Here is a 21,739-nt window from a genome sequence, read left to right as displayed (position 1 = left end):
TGTCCAACTAATTGTCGAATTAATGGATAGCAGTATGGGTATGATGTGACGTCATTGTACTGTATGTTTTTCCCGTGACAGTAGACCGCCTCCGTGGTCTAGTCGTAAAGCGTCACCGCGGAGAGCGGAAGGCCTGGGATTCGATCCCCGAACGCGTCATATCAAAAGACGTTAAAAGATGGTACTTGTTTTTCCCTCTCTGGCGCCCGGCATTAAGGGGCTAAAATAAGGACTGGTCGGCTCGGAGTCAGTATACTGTGTCTGAGTGGGGTATTCATGGTATCTCAGTAGGCTAGCACAATAAAATCGGCATTAGTCCGGACTAGTGCGAACGAACACACACACACACACACACACACACACACACACACACACTACGTCGCTTTAGAAGTGCAATAATCTCGGACGCGACGTTAAACCGCCTTCACCTCACCTTCACGTGATAGTAAGATACTCTCCAACCACATATACTGATTAATGACGAGAGTGACGTGTTAATTCCTTACGTGTCCATCGTACAATTTTCAGCACATGTTCCTCGGTCACGTCCTCAAGAAGTTCACATCGTCCTCAAGGAGATGCACAACTGGTTGATAACCTCCACGTGAGGCTGTATCAGTAACTGAGGAATGCACGCTTTGTTAAAGTCAAAACAATAAAATATAATTAAAAATGTTGTTTATTAAAGTATTTTCTGTATTTGACCTGCATTTGGATGACAGACCAAACCATTCCCAGGAGATCATTCCTATGCGCTGAAATAACAACAAAAACAGTTAGTGGGTATCCTCAGAGTCTACGTCACAAATACGACATTTTTACAACGCCAACGCCAGAGAATAATCAGTCTCGATTTTCTGTTTTAACAGATTCCATCGGGTGTAAAAAGTAAAATCATATGAGAAGATCACTAAAAATCAGTGAACACAACAGGTGTTCGCGAATCTGTCATACATGTTCTTCTGTGATGGATATCTCCTCCTGGCTACGTCATACATACAGCTGGTGATATAACAGTACATACACGTGTGAAATATGATGCAGATATAAAAGTACATACATGTGATAAAAACCATGTGGGTATAACAGTATATGGCGTGGAGAGAGGGTACTGAGAAGGAGAGAGCAAGAGTTGTCGGAGGGAGTGAAGAGAAGTGAAGAGAGAAAGACGGTCAGACAGACAGATGGACAGAGTGGAATAGTGAGTGTGACAGGTATACGGAGAGTAAGGAGAACAATGCCAGTAGGAGACTCACTGTTGACAGATACAGACGTCATTGTGATGGTCACAATGGGCTCCATGTGCACAGGAAGAGCACTGGGCAATGCAGAAGTCGTGTCCACCATGTGCCTCGTTCTTGCAGGCGCCCGCACACTGCTGGCCGCTCACCTCGCCTACAAATAATCATTGAAAGAGTTAGTGTGTCAAGGGCGCCGTGGTATTAGGGAAGATGACCGATCAGTGCAGTCAGGCTCAGTCTAACGACCACATGTGAAAATGTTTAACATGATTTCATACAAAACAATTATATTTTAGTGGTTTTTTTCGTCAGATATATGCTTTAATTATGTCAAAGTTGTTAATAGTGGAAAACATGCTTATTTCAAACGCCTTTCAAGATTGAACCGAATCAGTTCGAGCTTACATTAGTTTTGAATGAATTCTACTAAAAAGAAGGTTATCAAACCTTGACCTCGCCTGAGTGGTTATCCTATGTGATAATGGCACGGATGCAGGGTTCCGTCCCTTGATCGTGAGTCAGGATCCCAGACTCGCCATGATTTTGATCTTTGGACTGTCAGCACAACAGCCGTGATCGTTTGGCTAAACAAAGTGACATTTTCTAACATCTGCGTCACTTAAGTCACCCCAACTCCCATAACATACTCGCATTAAACTGACACGCCATGCTGAATTTGAAACGTTGCTCAAAGCGGCGTTAAACCCAACTCACTCACTCTCTTCCTCACTTTTCCCTGAGCTGCTTACCAGTGTTGAGGGTGAAGACGGCGACGATCAGGAGAAGAGCGAGATACTTCATGTTTGTTTGTTGATGTAGCGTCCTGGACGGCAGGTGGACTTTATATAGTCGCGGTGTCGTGTGTGAATGCAATGGCGGCAAGATAAACAGAAGTTGTGCTTTAGAACGGAGACACAAGTCTGAACCCTGGCACTCTATCAAGAAAAAGACATCTGTTTTTGGTTGGGTTAGACGTCAACTGAGACACGATGCTTCCTGTCATAGAAAAACACATGACGCTGTCCAGCAGTGTCCGTAGTTATGCGACAGTCCGGTCAAGGGTGAGTGAGTGAGTGAGTGAGTTTGATGGCCTTTACGCTGCTTTTGACAGTATTTCAGTTGAAACACGACGTGTCAGTTCAATATGGTAGTAATGTCCACAGTTATGCAGAAGTATATGTTACGATCTGAAACCATGAGTACAGATATGGTTGGGACAAACCAAGGATCATTATCAAGGCGAATCTGGGATTCGAACCAACGATAAACAGTCAAGAGAGGGAGTCTGAAATCTAAAACTCTGAAGAGGTGTCTAGTTCTGAATCTAGCAAGTGTACGGCGTGAATCGCTTATGTTCTTAAATATACATGTTCATGAAGCTTGGATAAAAGTGAACGTTTCTAAATGAGCCATCATCCCGTGCTAGGTCTTCAGCAACCCATGCTTGCCGTAACAGGCGACAGTGCTTGTCCTAAGAGGCGACTGACCATCTTCCCGAGGCAAGGGAGTTAACTGATGATAAAAGTCCGGTTTCCACTTTTATAGTCAGTTAACTCACTTGCCTCGGGAAGATGGCTCGCTGAATTGGTTGATGCATGTAATGGTATCCCTAGGTTGTCTGGTTCAGACACGATTATTTACAGACCGCCGTGATATAGCTGGAATATTACTGAATGTTGGCCAATCGTTTAAGGCGCCGCAAATCGGTGTGCAGAGTTGCGTCGCTTGGGAAAACACGAGACATCCTGATCGTAGGTTCGAATCCTGGTTCCACCCGATTATGTTTCTAGTTTGTCAGCACCATACCCGTTTTCATGGGTTTCACCAAAGACTTAGTGGCAAACATCTGGGAGCTGTATCACTTGAGGCTTCCCACATTAAACTAACACGCCGTGATATTCTAAGGACATCCCGATGTTACACTAAATAGTTTTGGATTTAGTGTCTTTCGGAGGGAACCAGATGAATCCCGTGAAATAGGTTCAATTGCTAGTTCGTTATATGCAGTCACAGAGGTAATACCTTAAGTATCTGAAAAATGTATTTGGAACTTGGGAAAAATTTCGGCCACCTCCAATGTATGCGCGTCGATTTCTTCTTTCTTTCTTATTATTGTTTACTCTTGTCTCATTCCCCCCTCCCCATCCCTCCTATCTTTGTCTGTATTGAGATAACTGCCCAGGGTCTGCCCTTGCCGCAGTAACCATACTGTTAGGGCTTTTCGACACTGGCCTTGAAGTAAAAAGGGTTATCGATAGACAGTTAAAATCACCGATTATCTTTTTTAATTTAATAACTTCACTTTTCAAAGAGCTTTCCATACATCTATAACACATGGTATGGTTTCCAAAAGGAGTCACCTGACCAGCCCCATATGATCAGAAATTACATTTACAGAGGATATAACTGGAAGAATATTCAAATAGACGTTAAACCCAACTCATTCACTCACTCCTGTACATGATGTGGTGGCTGACATGCTGTCCTCCACGCACGAATCTTTATCATCCCCCGAGAACGCAGGGGGAGCGGGTGCCAGTTTCCATATCTGTGCTTGTAGACCTCTGCGATTGTTCCATATTTTAGATTTAGTTTGGATTTGGCAGAGAGTTCAGTTTGTTTCACACATGCTATTGTAAAGCGGTGTCCGGACTACAAGACCATCAAATGACATGTTGTCAAGTCAAGAGTGAGTGAGTGTCCTTTTCGCCATAGTTGTTGGGTGTTTCAACTGATCTTTTGGACGCTCAGAACCTAGGAGACTTTAAGAGTTATTACATCGGTTCGAAAGTAAAAGAAACTCGATTACTCGACTAAAATGGTAAATAAGAACAAGTACTTAATAACAACACAGGTAAGCAGTGACCGGAATGACAACACTAGCAAAGCAAAACGAATCGGATGCATGCCAACGATGGGAGTATCAAAGACGATGGTTTCTATCTCTGACTGCGACATGACTGTTTGTTGGAACGTTAATTGTTCAGTATGCTTGCCGTAAAAGGTGACTCTGCTTGTCGTAAAAGGCGACTAACGGGATCGGGTGGTCAGGCTCACTGACTTGGTTGATGCATGTCATCAATCCCAATTGCGTGGATCGATGCTCATGTTATTAATCACTGGATTGTCTGGTCCAGACTCGATTATTTACAGACCGCCTTCATATAGCTGGAATATTCCTGAGTGCGGCGTTAAACAATAAAGCAACCAATTGTTCAGTGCGAGAATCGCGAGTCGTCTGCTGGAATTGGATCTACCACCACGGTAGAACAGGATTTGCGACATGCTGTGACCAGGCTCGCTGACTTGGTTGATACATGTCATCGATCCCAACTACGTAGATCGATGCTCATGATGTCAATCACTGGATTGTCTGGTCCAGACTCGATTATTTACAGACCACCGTCATATAGCTGGAATATTGTTGAGTGCGGCGTTAAACAACAAACAAACAAATTAACAAATCATACCCCTGGGTCAGCTCTGAAGAAGACATACTTTAATGTTTCAGGGCAGCAGAATCCAGGAATCGGTTAAGGATCATGAGACTGCGTTACCAAGCCAACAGGGTTTGTCATCATTCCTGAAAGTCTCTGTCTATAGGATTCTGTTCAAATTGGACTTCTTTCTCATGTATGTAGTGCAAATCTTACCAGTTGGATCTCCGGTAGTGCGGAGTTAACAACAAACAAACATGTTGTGACATTCACTCCAGTTCCCACAAGGCTTCACAATGGTTCAGTTTGACCTAGCACACTTTGGCACAGATCATGACGCAAACAGCTGACTGTTTCCCCTACACAGATTAGAAGAACTTATCTCTCAACGCAAAGTTTACGAAACAATCAAAGTATACTTACCGACAAAAGAAACGCGAATACCATACATGTTGGTTAATGGATGAAAAAATATTCATAGTCAAGAGATATTATTTTTTCGATGCACAAACAAACATACTGGTATGTTGTGTGAATCGGCGCTCATGAATGCATAACATGTGACGTCATCGATCCATGATTCGAGATGCACCATTTGTCTCGTGCAGGATTAGCGTGTAAAGTTTGGAAATCACGTACACAATATCGTGATAAGAAAAAGGACACTCTGTGGCAACACTTGACTGATTGTCAGTTTAGTCATTATTTGGTACACATTGGAAACATCTCTTCTAACCGTACATACATATGTTTCTATAGTTCCGGGTTTTTTTTGGCGATGAGTATATTACACTGTTGTCTCCATCGAGTGCAACCTCCTTGTGCGGTAAGTGAGTGAAATATACTTTATGTCGCAGTCAGCACTATTCTGGCTGTGATACAATTAAGTCGGCCAAACCAGTGGGTGACAGCATGAGCAACGATCAACAATCGATAACACATACGATGACTGGTAATCTGCCAAGTCACACATTGTAACTACTCCAGCCTCCTACTTGCAGCTTGTAGTACTAGGACCCTATATATTCTGCCAGGAATCTCCAGGGAGTTCCATTGACAGTGTTTGTTTGTTTTTTGTTTAACGCCGCCCTCAGCAATATTCAAGCTATATGACGGCGGTCTGTCAATAATCGAGTCCCTGAAGGTAGCCGATTGTTCAGATAGCGGACTTTATTACTCGCCCGTTGAAGATACCACCGGGACTAGTTTCACAACAAATATTGAAAACTGTCAACAGGGTGAAAGATCACTGAGTGGAGTTTGTGCTAGGGCTGGGACGAGTCCAAACTTACTACCCGGGTATCCAACCCCCTATTACCCGACCCTACCCGGGTACCCACTGCAAGTCTCAAGAGTTGGGAACAAAATGTCTGATTGGTAATTGTTTTACCGCAGCCCTGGCTAAAACTATTTAGATACATGTACAAACAATCAAACAAACTATTTAGAAACATGTATCAAACAATCAGATCATGCGTTCACTGAAGTTGACTGAAGCATCATCTTTACTCAAACATACACAAGTCAAAATGAATGTGTGCATCGACCGAAGTAATACGACCATTAGCGACTTGTAGTGTAACCACTGAGCTATAGTGAGTTTTTGTCATTAAACAATATATCACGTGACTAACCACGGGTCCGGGTAGTCCTGTTTGTACCCGGGTCCTACTCAGGACCCACCCGACCCGATTACCCGAGTTACCCGTCCCAGCCCTAGTTTGTGCACACCCCTCTCCTACCCAGAGTTTCACGTGGTCAGTACAGTACCTCTGCCACCAGGCTAGCACCATTGACGACACATCACATCTTATACAGTTCAAAGACATACATTGATACGCCTTTGCACAATCCATCATGATATTGCATGTTGATTTCATCTGTTTCATTTTTGATGAGGCTCTACACAAGCATGTGTCATAGAATGGTCAACTTTTGTTCAGAAAATGTCCTAAAACGTCAAAAACTGTTTATCCTTTGTTGACATTGGTTGTAGGGCTTTATCATGGCTGTCATCCAAGCCCAAAAGAGAGCTAGCGATAAGATCACTTTGATGTATAAAGATATATTGCCATGCACCTCAATGTCGTAGTAGTAGTAGTAGTAGTAGTAGTAGTAGAAGTAGTAGTGGTAGTAGTAGTGGTAGAAGTAGTAGTAGAAGTAGTAGTAGATGTAGTAGTAGAAGTAGTCGTAGTAGTAGTAGTAGACGTAGTAGTAGAAGTAGTAGTAGTAGTGGTATATAATTATGCAAAATCGTAGTAGTAGTAAAAGTAGTAGTAAAAGTAGTAGTAGTAGAAGTAGTAGTAGTAGTAGTAGAAGTAGTAGTGGTAGCGGTAGTAGTAGTAGTAGAAGTAGTAGTAGTAGTAGTAGTAGTAGTAGTAGTAATAGTAGTAGTAGTAGTAGTATATAATTATGCAAAATCATATCTAAAGCCCACCGAAAGGCTTGCATTAGGCCAGTCTGTTCTGATTTCAGAATAAGCGTGTTTGTTTAAAAGATAAGAAAAGTCTGGTCACTAAAATGCAAATGAGTCTGTGGCAGTGGTGTCCAGTCATCACTGGACGTCAGTACATCAAACAATCAGGGCAGTCACAGGGAGTACATGTCACACATTGTTATCCCCTGATAGAAATACTAATAGTCCAATTGTAAAATATGCATCAATACATTAATATTAATGTATCAGTGGGCACTCCATCATTCTCAGCTCCCTGGAGAGTATACCACCAAGGCTGCCTCTGGGGCCCTAGAAGGTTATCAGTCACATCACCATCTCATCCTACCACGAATGGAAGTGGTATATCACACCAAGGTACTGACCAAACCTTTGCCTCCAAGTTCGGTAAGTGAACTTCCACAAGCAAATGTCAGCCAGCAGCTCCAGTGAAAGAAATCCCAACACATCCGTTAACATGTGACACATTTATTTGAAGTTGTACAGTACATGATCCAAGCTATCTTTTCAATACCTTCATATCAATAATATTTACTGTACATAAATTACAAATGAAACATATTCTGTATATTTTGTCAATTGCTCTGTACAATCATGCTAAATATACAAATGATGACAAGCACATAGGATGACTGGGTGCCAGCGTCTTCTTTCTCCAACATGACACGATGCATGACACGACATGGCGTGACATGCGGCAGTATCATGACATCACGCTGTGTTGCTACCAGGCAATGTGGCAAATGTTCATGACATGGATTCTAACCAAGGGCAATCTTGAAACTAATCAACTGTTGGTTAATTTGGTTGAATAACTACATGTAGTAAACTGTCAATACCTTTGTTAGGGCTGTTTACTGGCAAAACATTGTACTGCAATATATTGTGATATGTACTGCCATATATTGGGACCTAAAGTGTTAGACAGTGATTGACACTGACTGTACATGTAGACCCTGTTTTCTACATACTAAAGTAAATCTAGCAAATCAGCATGGTCAAACGATGTCATTTTGTAGTCATGGATACAGGGGAGATAACAATGTGAGAAAAATCACTACCCCGTTTTGTCAATCAATTTGGAAGGGAAAAATCATTTGTGAATGAATCTCGGTGTAGAGTTTAGGTTAAACGATACAAATATTAATAAAACTTGTTACATTTTTTTACAGATTTTTTTGCACAATGCATCATATGTAAAGGGTATTGCAATATACCGGGGTTCCAGTAATACCGTGCAGACATATTGTTTGTAGAAGAATAGACTAATATCTCACAGAGAAAAAAGTACCTCAGTTATTTCTAGATATAAACAGCATTTTGTTCCATACAACTCATCAAAAATTCAAATGCCTAAAAGTGGCATGTAATAAGCGAAAAGTGACATATTAAACATACATATGTATGAATATACATTAAGATGACAAAAATGTCAGTTCAATATATGAATTAAATCTGTTTCAGTTTCTTATGATGAAGAGAGATCAGTGACAACAAAATGATAAACACAGCCATGCAGTGACGAAGTAATGACACCAATCTGTGAAAGGTAACGAACACGTCCATCTTCCCACCAACAAGTCCCTCCTGATGATGATGTGAGACGGATGAAGACAAAGATCAGTGGATCCTGTTGGTCTGGAGGCCCTCTGTGTCCTCCAGCAATTGCTCCACCCTGTCTCTCTGACAAAACCAAAACAGTTAAAATTTAATTTCATCACTGCAACTCATCTCAATATGTCTGTGTTTACTGCATTAGGCCATAAAAAGTCTCATTGTGCATGTCATTAAAAACAGTTACGGTGAAATAACTTTCTCGTTTTAACATAATCTCTGCCTGTCCAGACCATCCAGATTTTGAGTGAGTGAGTGAGTGAGTGAGTGAGTGAGTGAGTGAGTGAGTGAGTGAGTGAGTGACCCATGTCGGGAATCGAACCCAGAACTTCGGCCTGACAAGCGAACACTTTAACCGCTAGGCTAGGCACAGACTGAGACTCAAGTTCCATGAGGGCAAACCCATGTATACCCAAGCAGTTCATGCAAACAGTACTTTCAAGGCTCACAAACCCACACCCAAGGTGTGTAGATCTGGAGATATGACCAGCTCAAGTGGCACTGTTCTTGAAGTGCATGTGCTGCACTACTTCATTCGGATAAAAAATAATAGTCTTGGTTCTCAGGCACCGCCCGCATCATCAAAAAGTCTGCTAATGTTTCGGTTTTTTTCCATTTTCAAAATAATTTAAAAATCCCAATACTTAAATGCGATCCAAAATAGCACAGAGTTACTTCCCTATACATGCGCACTGCATTACTGCGCATCGTGTGTTATGGTCAAGGCAACAATGAGTTTGTATGCTTGTTTATTTAGTGTGGCCCTTTTCCAGGCTGATAGTACACAACTGTTTATTTGGTTACATACTAGTTTGAACAAGCAAAAATAAAAATACCACCGCCCGTCCACACTATATTTTCAAAAGTCATTGCCTGAGAACCAATTCTTTTATTTTTGTAAGCCTTGGTTTAAAATTGTACCAATACTACAATTGACCCAAATGACAAACACCAAGAGCACCTGAGTCTTAATCTGTCTAACCTTACAATCTGTGAGGGAAGAAATTATCACTAGTGCTACTTTCTATTCTGGTGATTAGAATTGGTAAATGTCATTTTACGTTTTTTCTCTTATGGCACAAATATAATCATTAGTCCACAATTAGACAGTTAACACGGCAGTCAGTAATATTCAAGCTGTATCTCAGTGGACAGTAACTAACAGTCTGGGCCAGGCAAATCAGAGATGATCCCTGCCATCATGGAGGTGACACAAGTCTGAGACCCTGACCACTCACTCCCCAGTCAGTTCCCCCGTCATACATATTTTCGTGTCAATGCTCAGCTTTAGAGTTAGCAGGCAGAAGAATATAAAAAGAGATAGCGAAAAAAACATCCTTAGCTTGTTAAGTTGTTTGTGCAACAATGGTTCACAATCTGATGATTACTGTGTCATATTCAAGGTGCAGCGGTCGCTGTGTTGGCATGGAGAGCTTCTAAGACAGGAGAATCGGAGACACCAAAGACAGGTAAAACACAAGGCTCTCTCCTTATTCTAATATCCTTACATTGAAATACAATTTCATATTTCATGTGAAATTTGTAAATTTCTTTCCAAGGTTGGATGCAATATATTCAAATGGTGAATGGATTGAAGTAAACTTTTTCTGACCCGGAGCCAGATGGTCATCAAGGATTGATGGGAGAGCAGAAACAAGAGAGAACATGGATGTCATTAAGAGGTGCATGAGGTGCCAGGGCTCTATTTGACCAGGAGTTGCTGCACAACAATTGGAGGACTGCACAACCCACAATACAGACAATGTTTCAGTGCTGACATTGTTGTGTGTTACTCACATCTAGTTTGTCCAGGCGATCTCCCCGGTCCTTGGTGTCTGGGTATGGGGGCAGCAAGGCCTGGAGTCGAACCGCCTTCAAGGCCACTGGCTGGCATGCGATCAAGTGGCTGATTTCCTGGGCCTGTAACATTCAACAGGTCCTCACTAATCTTTACCCCTTAATCTTAATCTATCATATCACTTCCATTCACTTGCTTCCACTGCTTCATATACCAAAGATAAAACACCCTTTACATCTATCATATCACTTCCACTATCACAATATACCAAAGATAAAACACCCTTTACATCTATCATATCACTTCCACTATCACAATATACCAAAGATAAAACACCCTTTACATCTATCATATCACTTCCACTATCACAATATACCAAAGATAAAACACCCTTTACATCTATCATATCACTTCCACTATCACAATATATCAAAGATAAAACACCCTTTACATCTATCATATCACTTCCACTATCACAATATACCAAAGATAAAACACCCTTTACATCTATCATATCACTTCCACTATCACAATATACCAAAGATAAAACACCCTTTACATCTATCATATCACTTCCACTATCACAATATACCAAAGATAAAACACCCTTTACATCTATCATATCACTTCCACTATCACAATATACCAAAGATAAAACACCCTTTACATCTATCATATCACTTCCACTATCACAATATATCAAAGATAAAACACCCTTTACATCTATCATATCACTTCCACTATCACAATATACCAAAGATAAAACACCCTTTACATCTATCATATCACTTCCACTATCACAATATACCAAAGATAAAACACCCTTTACATCTATCATATCACTTCCACTATCACAATATATCAAAGATAAAACACCCTTTACATCTATCATATCACTTCCACTATCACAATATATCAAAGATAAAAAACTTGTTCAACTTCTTTGATAAGCATTTAGAAGTTGGAGTACTCAGTAAGGATAAGAATTTACGGATGAACAACTTCTTTATTACAATTAAGAGGGACGTTTTGGTGTAGGTTATAACACCGTTATCTACTCTACTGTATAAACATTGCCTACTACTTGTATATATACTTGTCAACCACACTCTGTATAATACTTGCTTGATAACGGTGTTAGAACCTACACCGAAACGTCACTCTTAATTGTAATAAAGAAGTTGTTCATCCATAAATTCTTATCCTTATTTAAAAAACTTGTTAAATTTATCATATAGCTTCCACCAGTTTTCAATTTGTTTCCATCAACATAAATATGCAACTTAAATTTTCAAGTCAGAAGTCAAATGATCTCAATCACCTAATCATAAGATGTCCATTGGGTTTACTCTCCACAGACAGTACCTGTAGCAACCACATGAAACACAGGTCAAATACTGGAGATCCAACTGGTAAGATTTGCACTACATACATGAGAAAGAGTGAGTGAGTGAGTGAGTATGGTTTTACACCGCTTTTAGCAATATTCCAGCAATATCACGGCGGGGGACACCAGAAATGGGCTTCACACATTGTACCCATGTCGGGAATTGAACCTGGGTCTTTGGCGTGACGAGCGAACGCTTTAACCACTAGGCTACCCTGACCGCCCCTACATGAGAAAGAAGTCCAATTTGAACAGAATCATATAGACAGAGACTTTCAGGAATGATGACAAACCCTGTTGGCTTGGTAACGCAGTCTCATGATCCTTAACCGATTCCTGGATTCTGCTGCCCTGAAACATTAAAGTATGTCTTCTTCAGAGCTGACCCAGGGGTATGATTTGTTAGTTTGTTTGTTTGTTGTTTAACGCCGCACTCAACAATATTCCAGCTATATGACGGTGGTCTGTAAATAATCGAGTCTGGACCAGACAATCCAGTGATTGACATCATGAGCATCGATCCACGCAGTTGGGATATGATGACATGCAATTACGACAAGCGTAGTCGCCTTTTACGGCAAGCATGGGTTGCTGAAGACCTATTCTCACCCAGATTTTCAAGGGTTAAGAGGTGGTCTTCCTACTTGTCCAGCACCAATTGTTATAGGTACAAATTCACCCGAGTGTGGTGATTGGTAAGACAAAAGGGGATGAAGGGGGCATCTCACATATGACACAACTAATTGACGAGCATATCAGAACATTAAGGGCTTAGAGTAGATGATATTGGGTCTTCTCTTTGAACACTTTTTCAGCTATCACAGCTTGAACACATTTTGAGGCAGGGAAGCCCAATGTGTTGATGGTCCTTGACATATACAACTTGGGGGAAACACATATGTATTGCACTACTAAATTACAGATTACAAATCAGGTGAACACAGGATTTGAAACCACGACCAGTGCACCTTGAAATTGGGTTTTATGTCGTGTTTAAGATGATGGAACTTATACAGCAACATACATGCATGTGTGTGTGGCTGCTTGTACTTCCCTGTTTTATAATGCTACCCAACTGAAATACCATCAACATCCCACTCACACGGCTCGGAACTGACCAGCCCTTGTTATATCCTGATCCCCTTAATGCTAAATACCATCTTTAAACATCTTTTGATATGACGCAGCCAGGGGATTGAACCACCCATCTTCCATACTCTGGGCAAGAGCTCTATCCACTTGGCAACAGAGATGGTAGTGCAAAGCTAAGGGATACACAGTGTGTTTGGAAACATAGACCTCTGGGTCAGGCGTGTCTCCTGGTTTGAACATTCCTTTGGATAAATAAGCAACCAGCTTGTGGCTGCGGAAGGTATAGATAAAAAAAGGACTAAAAACTCACTTTAGTTGTCCTATTAAGTTATCGTATTTGTTTTTCTCCTCAACTTCTTTATCTGATGGTGGAGCAGAGTCTCTGAAATGAAGACAGAAACTGCACTGATTGACATGAACATTCTTGTATACCTTTGTACATAGGGTTCATCCTATTACTGGCATTGTGTATAGACGTAAACCTCTTTAAACAACAACTACATATAAAACTGGTGTCGTCTCTGTGACAGCTTACAGATATATGTCTGTATGAAAGAATGATATTTCATTCATGCAACAATCAGTGATACAAGATCTGAGTGGTAGGTATGTCCAATTAATGATGTATGGCCTAAGTGGGATGCCCAATCAATGTTAGATAAACTAAGTGGGATGCCCAATCAATATGTGATCTAAATGCATTGGATGCTGATGTATCCCTGAATGGGATGTCGCTCAAAGATGTATGACTGAATGGGATGTTGAACAATGATGTAAGACTGAAGTGGGATTCTGATCAATGATGTATGACTGAAGTGGGATTCTGATCGATGATATATGGCTGAAGTGGGATTCTGATCAATGATGTATGACTGAAGTGGGATTCTGATCAATGATGTATGGCTGAAGTGGGATTCTGATCGATGATGTATGACTGAAGTGGGATTCTGATCGATGATGTATGACTGAAGTGGGATTCTGATCAATGATGTATGACTGAAGTGGGATTCTGATCAATGATGTATGGCTGAAGTGGGATTCTGATCAATGATGTATGACTGAAGTGGGATTCTGATCGATGATGTATGAGTGAATGAGATGATGAACAAAGATGTATGACTGAAGTGGGATTCTGATCGATGATGTATGACTGAAGTGGGATTCTGATCGATTATGTATGACTGAATGAGATGATGAACAAAGATGTATGACTGAAGTGGGATTCTGATCGATGATGTATGACTGAAGTGGGATTCTGATCGATGATGTATGACTGAAGTGGGATTCTGATCAATGATGTATGGCTGAAGTAGGATTCTGATCGATGATGTATGACTGAAGTGGGATTCTGATCGATGATGTATGACTGAATGAGATGATGAACAAAGATGTATGACTGAAGTGGGATTCTGATCAATGATGTATGGCTGAAGTGGGGTTCTGATCGATGATGTATGACTGAAGTAGGATTCTGATCGATGATGTATGACTGAAGTGGGATTCTGATCAATGATGTATGACTGAAGTGGGATTCTGATCAATGATGTATGGCTGAAGTGGGATTCTGATCAATGATGTATGACTGAAGTGGGATTCTGATCGATGATGTATGAGTGAATGAGATGATGAACAAAGATGTATGACTGAAGTGGGATTCTGATCGATGATGTATGACTGAAGTGGGATTCTGATCGATGATGTATGACTGAATGAGATGATGAACAAAGATGTATGGCTGAAGTGGGATTCTGATCGATGATGTATGGCTGAAGTGGGATTCTGATCAATGATGTATGGCTGAAGTGGGATTCTGATCAATGATGTATGACTGAAGTGGGATTCTGATCAATGATGTATGGCTGAAGTGGGATTCTGATCGATGACGTATGACTGAAGTGGGATTCTGATCGATGATGTATGACTGAATGAGATGATGAACAAAGATGTATGACTGAAGTGGGATTCTGATCGATGATGTATGACTGAAGTGGGATTCTGATCGATGATGTATGACTGAATGAGATGATGAACAAAGATGTATGGCTGAAGTGGGATTCTGATCGATGATGTATGGCTGAAGTGGGATTCTGATCGATGATGTATGGCTGAAGTGGGATTCTGATGAATGATGTATGGCTGAAGTGGGATTCTGATCAATGATGTATGACTGAAGTGAGATTCTGATCGATGATATATGGCTGAAGTGGGATTCTGATCAATGATGTATGGCTGAAGTGGGATTCTGATCAATGATGTATGACTGAAGTGGGATTCTGATCGATGATATATGGCTGAAGTGGGATTCTGATCAATGATGTATGGCTGAAGTGGGATTCTGATCAATGATGTATGACTGAAGTGGGATTCTGATCAATGATGTATGACTGAAGTGGGATTCTGATCGATTATATATGGCTGAAGTGGGATTCTGATCCATGATGTATGACTGAATGAGATGATGAACAAAGATGTATGACTGAAGTGGGATTCTGATCAATGATGTATGACTGAAGTGGGATTCTGATCGATGATGTATGGCTGAAGTGGGATTCTGATCAATGATGTATGACTGAAGTGGGATTCTGATCAAAGATGTATGACTGAATGGGATGATGAACAAAGATGTATGGCTGAAGTGGGATTCTGATCAATGATTTATGACTGAAGTGGGATTCTGATCAATGATGTATGACTGAATGAGATGACAAATAATGATGTATGACTGAAGTGGGATTCTGATCGATGATGTATGACTGAAGTGGGATTCTGATCGATGATGTATGACTGAATGAGATGATGAACAAAGATGTATGGCTGAAGTGGGATTCTGATCGATGATGTATGGCTGAAGTGGGATTCTGATCAATGATGTATGGCTGAAGTGGGATTCTGATCAATGATGTATGACTGAAGTGGGATTCTGATCAATGATGTATGGCTGAAGTGGGATTCTGATCGATGACGTATGACTGAAGTGGGATTCTGATCGATGATGTATGACTGAATGAGATGATGAACAAAGATGTATGACTGAAGTGGGATTCTGATCGATGATGTATGACTGAAGTGGGATTCTGATCGATGATGTATGACTGAATGAGATGATGAACAAAGATGTATGGCTGAAGTGGGATTCTGATCGATGATGTATGGCTGAAGTGGGATTCTGATCGATGATGTATGGCTGAAGTGGGATTCTGATGAATGATGTATGGCTGAAGTGGGATTCTGATCAATGATGTATGACTGAAGTGAGATTCTGATCGATGATATATGGCTGAAGTGGGATTCTGATCAATGATGTATGGCTGAAGTGGGATTCTGATCAATGATGTATGACTGAAGTGGGATTCTGATCGATGATATATGGCTGAAGTGGGATTCTGATCAATGATGTATGGCTGAAGTGGGATTCTGATCAATGATGTATGACTGAAGTGGGATTCTGATCAATGATGTATGACTGAAGTGGGATTCTGATCGATTATATATGGCTGAAGTGGGATTCTGATCCATGATGTATGACTGAATGAGATGATGAACAAAGATGTATGACTGAAGTGGGATTCTGATCAATGATGTATGACTGAAGTGGGATTCTGATCGATGATGTATGGCTGAAGTGGGATTCTGATCAATGATGTATGACTGAAGTGGGATTCTGATCAAAGATGTATGACTGAATGGGATGATGAACAAAGATGTATGGCTGAAGTGGGATTCTGATCAATGATTTATGACTGAAGTGGGATTCTGATCAATGATGTATGACTGAATGAGATGACAAATAATGATGTATGACTGACATGGGATTCTGATCAATGATGTATGACTGAATGGGATGCGTCTCAAAGATGTATGACTGAATGAGATGTGACAAAGATTTATGGCTGAAGTGGTATTCTGATGAAGGAGGTATGACTGAAGTGGGATTCTGATCAATGATGTATGACTGAAGTGGGATTCTGATCAGTGCAGCGTTAGAAATCGGCACTGGTCCTGTAGTCCTTGCCAAAGTGCCCAGTAGTTAGGGTATCATAAGGACCAGTAGAAATTTGCCATTTTTAAGGATTTTGATAAATGTTAACATTATAGGACTATTGGACTAAAAATGTTATTTTCTACCACTGCAATGATGAAAGACTGAACCAGGATGCTGGTCAATGATGTATGACTGAATGGGATGCCGCTCAATGATGTACGACTGAAGTGGGATGCCAGTTCAGTACCAACCTGATCCTGGCTTTCTTCAGCTCTACAAGCCTCTTATGTGTGGCACTCACGGCCTCACTCACATGCTTTGGGGGTTCCTCATACTGAAACAAGTGGCAGGTCGTCAAGGCAACCAAGAGACATCACCCCATTGGTGGAATGAGAAATAGTTCTTTTCTTGAAACATCATTAAATGTCATGTAATTATGTAACATATGTTTGGTAACACCATTATAAGTCCCAAATTTGTTGCCATCAAATTAATTAGATGTTGTTTCTCTATGAATTACATAAACTATCAATACACTCAGAAGGTTGAGAGTTTTCAGTGGAAAGTGGATATATATAGACAAAGGTAAAATTAATTCAGTTATTTTCAGTTCAATGTGTTCATAGTTTTTATCATATACAAAAACTTTAATGCTGATTGTATCTAAATGTAACCCATTGCTCTTCAGGCCAGTACTTACAGAACAAAGCAGAGAGAAAACTTACTGCGAGATATCTGCTTCTTTCTTGAGGGGATAGTTTTTTCAGCTCAAAGGGAGACAACTTTTTCCTGTTCCTTTCAGACCTCTCAGCAGGTGGTTGAGAGTCCTGGGAGAAACATAGAGCAATGATAAAAAATACATGTAACTCCTCCTTCAATAGATGACTACATGCTGCTCACTGTCTCCTTCCATAGTCCCTCAGGTGAATCTGGTTCAGCCGACCCAAAGCTTGGCTGGTAACAATGGGAGACCTGGCTGACTGAAGATGATGTGGATTGTCACTCATGCTATCAACCACTGGTCTGCCTGAATTGATTATTTACCCCACGATATAGCTGGAATATGGCTATTGCTGATTGCAGGCTAAAACAAACTTCATTCACTTACTCTGCAATTTTAAAACTAGTACAAACCCTCAGTAAAACTTATTTTGGTTGACTTAATTCATATGTAAAGAATAAAGTTTACTAAAAGGAAGAGGAAGTCGAATTATTTCTTATTCACTTTGTACAAATAAATAATGGCTTCATATGTGCACTGATCCAGGCCCAAGCTGCCTGAAAAGTTTAATTCATTGATGTTTAAAATCTAGTGGGGGCGGTTGGGTAGCCTAGTGGTTAAAGCGTTCGCTCGTCACGCCGAAGACCCGGGTTCGATTCCCCACATGGGTACAATGTGTGAAGCCCATTTCTGGTGTCCCCCGCCGTGATATTGCTGGAATATTGCTAAAAGCGGCGTAAAACCATACTCACCCACTCACTTAAAATCTAGTGTCTTGGGTTACTGTTATCATGAAGGAGAGCCTCAAGCTCATGTTCCACCCTTTGCAAGAGATGTATTACTGTCACCATCGAGGAGCATGGTGATGAGGTGAGTGTAAGCTGCAAGAGCTAAGACTATCATCCAGCATGATGGCTAACATGGTTAACATTGTTAACATGGTTAACATGGTTAAGCTGCTCCTTCATATATCATCCTGATGACAAGTGACTAAAATGACTGCCACATGTGATGGTATAGAGGCATCAGCTGGATGTACTGCTACAGGATTCAACATGACTTTTGTGAAAAAACTGAGTTGTTATTTGTTAAGTCATCTCTCCAATGAAGAACATTGATTCTGTTATCAAAGAATGATAATAAACGTGTGAGTGAGTGAGTTTGGTTTTATGCCGCTTTTAGCAATATTCCAGCAATATCACAGCGGAGGACACCAGAAATGGGCTTCACATATTGTACCCATGCTATGAATTGAACCCGGGACTTCGGTGAGACGAGCGAAGGCTTGAACCACTAGGCTACCGGACACCCCATGATAATAAAAATTAAGGGAACAACTATGAAACAGTACCCTGCTTACTCTTTCTGAAATAATAAGGAGATGTAGTGAAAGGTTCTTGAGGAACTATAGGTAGGTCAACATTGCTGTGACCTCACTTGACTTGACTTCAAACGCCTTTGTTTCTTTTTATGTCATTTTTCAAGTATTTTTTTGTAGGCACATTTAACATTATAGCAAAACTATTCATGTCATATATACATTAATTTACGGAGCACCTTTAGAATACAGTACTACAACTTCTCGTGAGGACGACCTCTGCCGTAGGTCACATCTCTCAAAGACATGCAACCAGTTTTTGTGAGAATCCGTCAGACGCGAACTCGCGACCGTCGGATTGTTAGCCCGACTGCTAACCAACTGAGCTACCTCCACACTGTTAAATTAAGTGCAAATTTACCTTGTCATGTCTACGCCGTTGAGGAACTGAACGAAAAGGTTCGAATAGGTGACGGACACTTACGAAGGTTACGAGTAGGCAGGGTGTCTCGTGACTTTAGTCTACGGACACTTACAAGTGATCCCGATACCATTTGGCACACTTGTCTCATTCTGTAATCTACAAGATACCGAGTGGTTAGGAATGAGCCGATATGGTGAGACCTGAAAATGGCTCTTGGCGTCAGATGTTAGACGTCGAATTTGCAGTTACACATGAATTACATAGAATTTAATCATTTGTCGGGTGATTTTTGTGACGGTAGGGAACACTGTAAGGATAATGTGGATACATGTAAGGAACAAGGGAGGCATAAGCATGGCTAGTGACGACACAAGGGTGAGTTTGCTTTTGAATCAGTAGCCTACTGAATAAATGTAGCGTGTGAAAGTGGCTTATGTGAATGTTCCAGGACAGTTTCCAGTAGCAAAAATATTTGATACTGAATCATTTCATGCTTTTGTCCTGACAATTTTGTGTGAATAATATTAGGACCAGCTATAGAATCAATAATAGCCACTAAGCGGGTACCTAACCCTTATGATCGCAATGGGTGTTTGATCGTAAAGGGGATCCAAGGGCTAAGGATAGAGTTCAGAGTAATCTAATAGCCACTAAACGGATACTTGGTAACCTACCCTAACACAAGCGACATTTGAATGTGTTCAGCGCCAATATGATAATACCTAATAAACTGCATTCTTATGCATAATAATAAAAAACAATGAATCAAAACAAAAATATATGGATATAAGTTCCCATTTATCATCGGTTTAGCCACTTGAATTTCGAGAAAAATAAAATAAAAAATAAAAGTGCTTTCGTAAATTAGGGCTTGCTATAAAATGCGCAGCCGCAGGCTATATTTAGTAGAGATGATAGATCACTGGGAGGAGCTTATGCACACTCGATGACTCACAGGGCATTGTTTCGCCGGTTTAACTAGCAACTAAATACTACAAATTATGTCATAGGGTATTGTCATGTGTTTGAAAAGTTTCTGGTACTGTATTCTAAAGGAAGGCCTAATTTACAGCTAATCTTTACAACATAAATGAAGGAACATGATGAAATTGAATGATGAGAAGTACTAGATTGAAATCACTAACTTATATACTGAACTGTTGCCTACATTTACCATGCAGTGATCTGAAGATAGATTGATCTAAAGAGAAATTTAAACATTTGTTTAAAATATTTAGAATGATGGTACATTAAATTATATTTCAGTTAAAGAGTAAATGGCATTTTTAAAAGCTTAAAGTCTGTGAATATTCATTATACATTATTCATAGTCATAATGCCTTACTTGATGTTATTTAATTTATGTATGGTGTCTTGAACTGAAACGTATTCTGTAAAATAATACAGACAATTTTCTTTTGCGCATTTGTTATATAAAGTCAACCAGAAGATAGGAAAAAAATCGCAAAAACTCAGCATATTTGAAAAGTTATAGATGCAATGAAACTACAACAGCGATTTCATGGGCACATTGCCATAATTAACACCAAATTATAGTATCATTGTGCCATTGTGACATCACAAAGTTACATCTCCCTGAATGGAGGTAAAACCAAAGTAGACATAAATGTTATATTTCATAGGCTTGTAATTTGTATTCAAGCCCATTTAAATCTGCTAATGCTATATTGATCAAATTATACTTGTCTTGTCAGACCTTTCAGTGTATGACAAACTGTACGACAGCCACGAAGTGTTTTCAGAAGTGGAAATCCGAATAATTTTTGTTGTTGATGAACTCACACAAAGTGACAGTCAATTCTTAAGTAAACCAGACTAGTGTAAACAAAGATTTGATGGTATAAGGACATTAAACCGGACCGTTTTAGAAAATCAATTAATGACAGTTGTTGTCATACCATTTTAGATCAATAATTGAGTCTGTTTCACTGAAGGGTCGAATTTCAACCATTAGGCCAAATGAGCACTTTCGGAGCATTCAGCATACAAATATGAAATAAATTGAACATGATCAACATGTTGTCTCTTCAAAGAAAACTCAACATTTTCAAAAGTCTTACGAGAGATTAACAATAAACAATCAATAAACTATTCACCGGCATCTTGAGATCTGCAACAATCTGATGCAAGAGAATATTATTTTTCTGTCAACCGCGGGATTTCCTACATCGTCGCCATCTTGTTTACTGTTGTTTAGCAACAATACATGGACTTCACGCGATAGTTTTCGATGGCACACGAGATCAAGG

The 21,739-nt window shown here is 40.2% G+C and overlaps 1 protein-coding gene and 1 long non-coding RNA gene across 2 annotated transcripts; both read right to left on the bottom strand.

The window, feature by feature from the left end:
• Positions 1–661: 661 nt before the first annotated feature.
• Positions 662–2,145, bottom strand: LOC139468086 (uncharacterized). The gene is made up of 3 exons (XR_011653665.1): positions 1,991–2,145; positions 1,257–1,395; positions 662–755 (listed from the first exon to the last, which is right to left on the bottom strand). It is a non-coding gene; the product is annotated as an uncharacterized lncRNA (long non-coding RNA).
• Positions 2,146–7,608: 5,463 nt separating this feature from the next.
• Positions 7,609–21,672, bottom strand: LOC139468080 (protein LKAAEAR1-like). The gene is made up of 7 exons (XM_071249794.1): positions 21,587–21,672; positions 17,732–17,833; positions 17,258–17,340; positions 13,335–13,406; positions 12,226–12,283; positions 10,545–10,667; positions 7,609–8,816 (listed from the first exon to the last, which is right to left on the bottom strand). The coding sequence occupies exons 1-7, from the start codon at positions 21,590–21,592 to the stop codon at positions 8,754–8,756; spliced, it is 507 nt and encodes a 168-aa protein (XP_071105895.1). The 5' UTR covers positions 21,593–21,672; the 3' UTR covers positions 7,609–8,753.
• Positions 21,673–21,739: the final 67 nt, after the last annotated feature.

This window comes from Haliotis cracherodii, unplaced genomic scaffold, assembly GCF_022045235.1.
Source record: "Haliotis cracherodii isolate W230 unplaced genomic scaffold, xgHalCrac1.p SCAF_1, whole genome shotgun sequence".
Classification (NCBI taxonomy): domain Eukaryota; kingdom Metazoa; phylum Mollusca; class Gastropoda; order Lepetellida; family Haliotidae; genus Haliotis; species Haliotis cracherodii.
Note: the sequence above shows the minus strand (reverse complement) of the source record. Positions and strands in the feature narration are given on the sequence as shown.